At 47.4% G+C, this 8253-nt stretch overlaps 1 protein-coding gene across 1 annotated transcript in view; it reads left to right on the top strand.

The window, feature by feature from the left end:
* The window catches only part of Gltscr1l (GLTSCR1-like), a 39501-nt gene extending 34697 nt beyond the window's left edge, over positions 1-4804 (top strand). Inside the window, exon 6 of the mRNA XM_013019098.1 lies at positions 1500-4804. Coding sequence (XP_012874552.1) covers positions 1500-2281 — 782 coding nt within the window. The 3' untranslated portion in view covers positions 2282-4804. The remainder of the gene's footprint in view (positions 1-1499) is intronic.
* Positions 4805-8253: the final 3449 nt, after the last annotated feature.

The raw sequence follows: 8253 nt of genomic DNA, 5'->3' as shown, positions 1-8253 counted from the left end.
TGCTTTTTCTTTTTTGGAGGGGGGGTCTGGTCGTGGGGCCTGAACTCTAGGCCTGGGCGCTGTCCCTCAGCTCTTCAGCTCAAGGCTTAGCGTTCTACCACTTGAGCCACAGCGCCACTTCCGGCTTTTTTCTTTTTGCTTATGTGGTGCTGAGGAATCGAACCCAGGGCCTCTGGCATGCAAGGCAAGCTCTCTACCACTGAGCCACCTTCCCAGCCCCTCAATGAGATTCTTTAACTCATATTAATCAGCCAAAAGCTAGAAGTGAAGTCTCAAGTGGAATAGCACCAACCTTGGATTAAAAAGCTAAAGGAGAGGGAATTCAGGCCCCCAGTGCCAACATCCACACAAAGAGTCTTGGATTACTCTGTAGTGGTGTTCACCTGTAATCCCAGCGTTCAGAAGCCAGAGGCGGGAAGATCATGAGTACACTCCTCTTTACTTTTAAAATTCCTCTATATTTTTGCATGAGCCTCCGAATTTTTGTTTTGTTTCTTTTGAGATGAAGTCTCCCGTGTTTCTCAGGCTGGTCACAAATCCATGCACTGACTTGATCATTCCTGCCCCAGCCCTCTGGATAATAAAGACTATAGTTCTTTTTTTTTTTTTTTTTTGGTGCCAGTCCTGGAGCTTGAACTCAGAGCTGAGCACTGGCCCTGAGTTTGTTTTATTTTATTTTTGTTTTGTTTTTGCTCAAGGCCAACACTCTACCACTTAAGCCACAGAGCCACTTCTGGCTTTTGGGGAATAACAGAGTCGCATAGACCTTTCTTCCTGGGCTGGCTTCAAACCATGATCTCAGATCTTCAGCCTCCTGAGTAACTAGGATTACAGGTGTGACCACAGTACCCGTCAAGGACTACAGCTTAAATTTTGATACTATCTATAAAAGATTTTTTTGGCAGTACCTGGGTTTGAGCCCAGAACCTCACACTTGCTAAGCAAATGCTCTACCAGTTGAACTATACCTCCTCAAGCCCTTTTTGCTTTTGTGTGTGTGTGTGTGTGTCAACCATGGGGCTTGAACTCTGGGCCTCGGCGCTGTCCCTCAGCTCTTCAGCTCAAGGCAAGTGCTCTACCATTTGAACCACAGCGCCATTTCCAGTTTTCTGGTGGTTAAGTGGAGATAGGAGTCTCACAGATGTTCCTGCCTGGGCTGGGCTGGCTTTGAACCGTGATCCTCAGATCTCAGCCTCCTGAGTAGCTAGGATGCCAGGTAGGAGCCACCAGCATCCAGTGATTTTTGTTACTTTTGAGATACAGTTTCAAGCTTTCCAGGCTAGCGTGGTCCTCCATCCTGTTTATGCCTCCACTGTAATTGACAGGCGCAGTCCACCACACCCAGCGTTTTCTGTTGAGAATGGGTCTGACAATCTTCTTGCTTGGGCTGGCTTCCAACTGTACCTCTCCCGAGTAGCTAGTTTACAGTTTATTATAGTGTGTGCCACTGCAGCCAGCTCTGATTTACTCACTAATGTTCTTTCTGCTCCCATCTGCAGAGGGCTTCCAGGCTGACTTCTGTTGTTCCCTGAAGCCTGATAAAGCTGCTCACGAGACCCAGTGTGGCCGCAGTGACCAGGCTGGTGGGAAAGTGACCAGCTCTTTACATCAGGGGGCTAAGGCCCAAAGCAGAGACCGAGCCAAACCAGGCGTGGCCGAACCACTGAATCATGACCAATCTCATGCAGTGCCTAACCACATGGTGGTCTCCGCAGAGGGGAGCGTTTCTAAAAACACAGAATGCCGAGTGCCGACCCGTGACAAAGCGGGCCCAGTTCAGTACCGGAGTGCGAACGAGGACAGGGGCAGCCGGAGAGACCCCGTGAGGGCGGGTGAGGGCTCTCCGGGCACCGAGGGGCCCCGCAAAACCTCGTCCAGACCGGATCATGGTACTGACGGCAAGCTGTCCAGCCTCCTGGTGGACCCTCACCTGGAGATGACGTGCAACAGCTCCTTCCAGGACAGGGCGCTGAGGAGTTCGCCAAAGAATGAAGTTCTGCGCACCGACATCCTGAGGGGCTCGGGGGAGCCCCAGGCCGACCTTCAGCTCACCAAGAGTTTAGAAACAACTTTTAAGAACATCTTGGAGCTCAAAAAGGCTGGGCGGCAGCCTCAGAGCGACCCCACGGTGAGCGGCTCCATGGAGTTAGACTTCCCCAACTTCTCTCCGATGGCCTCGCAGGAAAACTGCCTGGAAAAGTTCATCCCGGACCACAGTGAAGGCGTCGTAGAAACGGACTCCATATTAGAAGCAGCTGTAAATAGTATCCTAGAGTGTTAATAGCAGCCGTCCCTCCCCACCCGACACCCGCCCCGGACACGCTCCATTCTCTCCCGGCAAAGCAAATGGAAACGGTCTCCTGTCTCCAGCCTGCTAGACCTCCGCACAGGTTCCTCCTCCTCCTCCTTTTCCTCCTTCTCCTCCCCTTTTCCCCTTCCTCCTCTTCCTCCCCCTTTTCCTCACTTCCCCACCTCGCAGTCCTGGTCTTTGTTTAAGAGCAATACCGCCATGGTTCCAGGGAGATCTTCGTGCAGTCTGATAGGCCCCTCACCCTCCCAGTGTTACCAAAGTGCTTACAGTCTTTCGTTGTTCTTGTTTATTTGTTTTCTTTTTCTTTTTTTCATTTTTTTAAAACACTGTCACTCAATGAGATCACAATACACTTGGCCCTTGGGTAAAATTTTGACAATCAGTAAGTCATTTGAAAAGAACAGACTTATTAAAAAACAAAAATCAAACAGGACTGATAGAAGCGACTTTGTAGAGAATATCTCACTGCAGCTCTTAAATTTAGTGGGCGTTTTTGGTTTGTGTTTTTGGTGGGGGGGCTGTTACAGGAAGACCGCCCATGTCTCCCGACGCGGCCCTCTGGGAGGTTAGTTGCTGGCTGCTCTGCCTGGACCGCACAGCTGGTCTCAGACGCCAGCAGCACACAAGGCAGGGCGCCTGCGCCGCCATCCCAGTGTTTTTCCCATGTCCAGGAGCAAAGCTCACGCTCTCGGGTTTCCCTGTGCCGATCTCACCTAGGGAATGCTCAGAACTCAGCTCAGCGTGTGAGTTGAAATCATCTCAGCAGGGTAAATACGGGAAAAGGGAAAAGTTGAGTGTACTGGGGAGGTTGGGTAGAGCCATGAGGGTTAGCCTATGTATATATGTCAAAGCATATATATGTTAACTATTGAGAAAAACAAGAGTTGTGCGTTTTCTAGTCGGGCGGAGTCAGCGTGCCGCGCAGGCTCTCGTGTTGCTGGGCTCTGTTTTGCTTAAACTCTCCAGTAGCCAAGCGTCAAAAAGCACTTTTGTTGGAAAACTAGGTTTTCAGTTTTCTTTTTTCATTTTCAACTTGAAGGAGACTTTGCCCTTGTTCATTCTTCTTGTCTGACAGCAGTAGTCACCCCTGGCAGCATTCATTACCAAAACACAGACACACCAAAGGTAACCAGCCGGCCCAACACTGAAGGAAAGCGCTGAGCCCCCAGACCTAGGACAGCCGAAGGGAAGGCCCGCCACGGTTTGCGTTTGTCTCGTGTTCATCTCGTGAACGCGACTCACTGCTTTATTTCTCTCTGTTCAGGGAGTTCCCCATCCTCCTCCCTTGTGCACCTGCCCGCTCACCCCTCTCTGTTGCTACTTCCAGCGACAGTGGTGGTCACTGAGAAAGCCACCTGAGGTGCTGCGTTTGAGCTATGGAGACCCACAGTCCTCTTGATTACTGTGGGTGCCTCTGCACCCACAGGTCTGCTGTGGACATGTCCCCCAAATGGGGGTGACCCCAAGTGTCATCATGTTGGGCATTTCCTTTCCACTTTGGCCTACCATAGAAAGGAAGGCTTCTGATTTTTTCAAAAACAGCACTAAGCCAGGCGTGGTAGCCCAATCCCAGCATTCTCCAGCTCTGATGCTGAGGTAGGAAGACTTCAAGTTCAAGGCCAGCCTGGGCTACATAGTGAGACCCTGTCTCAAAAACAAACTACAACAACAAATAAAAGCCCGTGGCAACAGACCTGTTGCCTTCCTGGCACTGTCTCACTGCCCAAAGCAACCCTGTGAGCAGGCAGTCTACAGAAGGCCCTGCTTCTCCCTCCCAGCTCTGGCCTATGGAAATAGCAAAATCTGAGCCATTGTAGGGCTACCATTTTTCCCCTTATTTGTGCCAATGTCCAAGTTGAAGATTTCCCCTTCTTCCTGTACTACAAGATAAGTTAGGATTGCCAGTTGGAACTCTGTTTGGGCAGCCCTGATCAGCGCCTGCCCTGAACCCCAGATTTCACACGTTCCTCTCCTCCGCCTCACACTCCCCCTCTCACAACGGTCCCTGGAAGCCTTCACCTAGGCTGCTAATGAATTATATTAATCACTGCAAATCAGGAATTTTTAAGAGACAAGCTTCTTGTACATTGTCACCTCTTCCCTCCCCTGCCCGTCACCCCAATCAATCCTAGCTTTTTTATAGGTCATCATACAGGTTTTCAAACCCCTAAAACGTATCCAGCTAATGGAGAGCCTAAATCACCCAAATGAACACTTGTAAATTTTTGTGTACTTGTATGTAAGTTTACTTTTTATGGAGGAAAGATTCTAGATAACGACAAATGAAGACTATGAAATGTATTTTGCTCCTGTGATTAGGTTCTGCGCACATGGGTCATAGCTGGACCGTTGAGCCCCTCTGGCTGGCGCGCGGGGGGGCGGGGGGCGGGGCGCTCAGCCTCTCACGGCCAACGTTCAGTGTTTGGGTTCATTAGTCAAAGTTAAGGAATAACTTGTGCTTCGTATCAAAAAAGAAAAAAAATCATTCTCCTTAAAAAAAAAATTTCCTGTTTGTTGTTGTGGAAAAGTGTGACTTTGTTATTACGCATTTGATTTTGTGTCCTTAAGTACTGCCTAAAGATAAAGCAAATTTTAAACTGGCAATTACGAAAAAGAAACATTTTAGCTCTGAAGAGTTTAGTAGACTCTGTTAGATTAGGGAGGCCTTACAGACTGACGACTACAGAAGACGCGTCACTCGCTGGCAGTGTGGGGTGGCTTTTATTTGCTTAAATACCTTCATTTGTATAGTATGTCTCACTTGAAATTGCTTTGTATACATTTTGTAAAAATATTTATAAAATGTTTTGTAAAAAAAAAAGTATAACAAATTGCAGTTTATTTTGTTATGTTGGATAAATACTGTTAAAAAAAAAAAAAAGAAACCAGTCAGTAACTATATTGTTAATCCATGGTTAGGAAATGTTTAGTTGGAGATTACAAAATGAAACAACCATTGCAATACAGCCAAAGATTTGGGAAAATGTGTAACTGTGATTGTCTTGATTTTGCAAACAGGAGTGGCTATCTGCCCCAGAAGAAAAAGGAAAACGGTCAGTGGGAACTGTGTGAAGACCTTCACCATTTCCCAAAGGAGCCTCAGTAGTGTGGAGACAGGGCGTTCCGAACAGGACGAATTAAACGAAGCTGCTCAGTTAGGAAGTGTGATCTTGTACCTATCGGGCCTCTCTGTCCCTACTCCTGTCACATGGGTCCTTAGCTAAGGAAGGGGACAAGGGATTGGGGAGTATCACAAATGAGCCTCACCCTGTAGAAGTTTTCTCAATGTGGGAAAGTGAAAAGACAATCCAAGATTTTTCTTGTGTGTTCTTTTTGCTAGTCCTGGGGCTTGAACTCAAGACCTGCGCACTGTCCCTGCGCTTTGTTTGCTCAAGGCTAGCACTCTACCACTTGAGCCACAGTGCCACTTCTGGCTTTTTCTGTTTATATGGTACCGAGGAATCGAAGCCAGGGCTTCCAGCATGCAAGGCCAGCACTCTACCACTAAGCCACCTTCCTAGCCCTGAAGAAGATATTTTACCTAACGGGTACTCGAGAATTCTGTATTTCTCCACTGGTTCCCATATTTGGCCAAGTCAACAGGAGAAACTCCTCCAGGCCCAGATCTGTAAAACCAGCCCCAGGGCACCCTTCTGAGTTCCAACTCTCCTGAGTATGACAGATTGTTAGGGAAATTTCCAGAGAGTGAGATGTATTTCAGGGAGCAAATGTCTCTTTGAGGCCTAGAATTTACACTTGTACTCCTTTATGGTTTAATCAGTGGGAAGTAGTTCTTAGAGGACTGTCAGAAATCCTGATGATTGCATCACTGCCTTCATGATAAACCTGTGTCCAGCAACACACTGGGAGCAGCCCGGAGAGTGAAGCCCATCTCTGCCTTCCCTGGGGCATGGTCAGAAGAGAAACCAGGCATTGTTCATGAATGCAGTGAAAACCCTCAGCCTTGTGTATTTAAGGCACAGGGAACTGACACTGAGGACTCTGTTGGAGGGAAAGGCAAAGGAAAAGAGAAACCTCTGCAGGGTGGCTCAGGCAGGGTCTGGCTTTGCCTCAGCCTCACGTTTTCTCCCTGAGACATTTAGGCCCTTGAGCATCCAGCCGAAGATGGACAATTCATTTTATCAGCCACCAACTATGTCAGAAACAGTTGAGTATGGCAGGGCTGCTAGACCTTAGGATATACGGATAATTCAGCTAGGATTTCTCCTCTCTAGGAACTCACAGTCTATAGAAAATATGGCGCTGACATTTTTCTAGACTGCTAGTTGCTAGAGAGCTGTAATCTGTATTTCTGTGCCCTGGCACTACATAGTTTCCTGAGTTATATCTGAAAAAGAAAAAAAAAACCTATGATACTTTCTTCAAGAAAGAAGATAAAGGAATTTCATAGTTACGTTAAATATGTGGTGAGATCTAGTTCCATATACCTTTGTAGTATAAAGTGGATAGATCTGCAGGCAAAGGTATGACTCTGTAGTTCACTTGTGAGGCCCTGGGTTAAATCTCAGATACTGGCTGGGAATGTGGCTTAGTGCAGATGCTTGCCTAGCATTCATGAAGCCCTCAGTACAGTATACATAAACAGAAAAAACTAGAAGTGGCGTGATGGCTCAAGTGGTAGGGTGCTAGCTCAGGGACAGTGCCCAGGCCCTGAGTTCAACCCCCAGTACTGGCAAAAAAGGAGGGAAAGAAGAGATGGGAGGGAGGGGCATGGCATGTTGGCTCATGTCTGTATTCCTAGCTACTTAGGAGGATTGAGATCTGAGGATCACAGTTCAAAAGCAGTCCAGACAGGAAAGTCGATGAGGCTCTTATCTCCAGTTAACCACCAGAAAATTGGAAGTGGAGTTGCAACTCAAAATGGTAGAGTGCTAGCCTTGAGCAAAAAGAGCTCAGGGAAAAAACCCTGACCCAGAGTTCAAGCCCCACAACCACCAACAAAAATAATAAAAACTTAAAAGGCTCATGGCCCCTTCCCGGCCTGGGAAGGTAAGAACAGCTGAAAAGATCTTGCACAGTCCTCTAACAAATATTAGGAAGGCAAATATTTAGATCTGATGTCTCTCACCACCTCCAAAATTCTATGTACATAAGGGAGAGATACCAGTTCACAAGAGAAATGGGAAGAACTGATTATGAGGAAGGCTAAAATCAGGAACTTTTATAAGGCTGTAAATAGACATGGCATATTCTCATTCAGTAACCTCCTATTGGAATAAAATTCAAATCTTGTTTTCCCCAGGGTATGCATAGTCACTGTTCAGTAAACACCAATTCAAGCTAGGTGCCAGTGCCTCATGCCAGTAATCCTAGCTACTCAGGAGGCTGAAATCTAAGGATCATAGTTCAAAGCCAGCCTGGGCAGAAAAGTTCAATTAATCACCAAAAAGCTGGAAATAGAGCTGTAGTTCAAGGGGTAGAGTGCTAGCACTGAGCACAAAAGTCCAGGGTCAGAGCCCAGCCCTTGAGTTCCAGCCCCAAGGCTAGCAAGGGAACACACACACACACACACACACACAAATTCAATTAGTGAACTTTTTTTGGCTGAAAGGACTTGTCTTTTTACTTTTTTTTTTTTTTGGTCTTGAGGCTTGAACTCAGGGCCTGGGCACTTTCCCTGAGATTTTTCCCTCTCTACCATTGAAGAGCCACAGCTCCACTTCCAGTTTTCTGATGATTAATTGGAGATAAGTCTCACGAACTTTGCTGCCCAGGCTGGCTTCGAACACCAATTCTCAGATCTCAGTCTCCTGAGTAGCTAAGGATTACAGGTGTTGAGCCACACCAAAGCCAAAGGCCAGCCTTTCCCATCTTTTTTTTTTAACAGGTCTGGTCATGGGGCCTGAACTCTGGGCCTGGGCGCTGTCCCTCAGCTCTTCAGCTCAAGGCTAGTGCTCTACCACTTGAGCCACAGCGCCACT

Source organism: Dipodomys ordii, unplaced genomic scaffold (genome assembly GCF_000151885.1).
Source record: "Dipodomys ordii isolate 6190 unplaced genomic scaffold, Dord_2.0 Scaffold44, whole genome shotgun sequence".
Classification (NCBI taxonomy): Eukaryota; Metazoa; Chordata; class Mammalia; order Rodentia; family Heteromyidae; genus Dipodomys; species Dipodomys ordii.
This window is presented reverse-complemented; position numbering and strand designations above follow the sequence as displayed.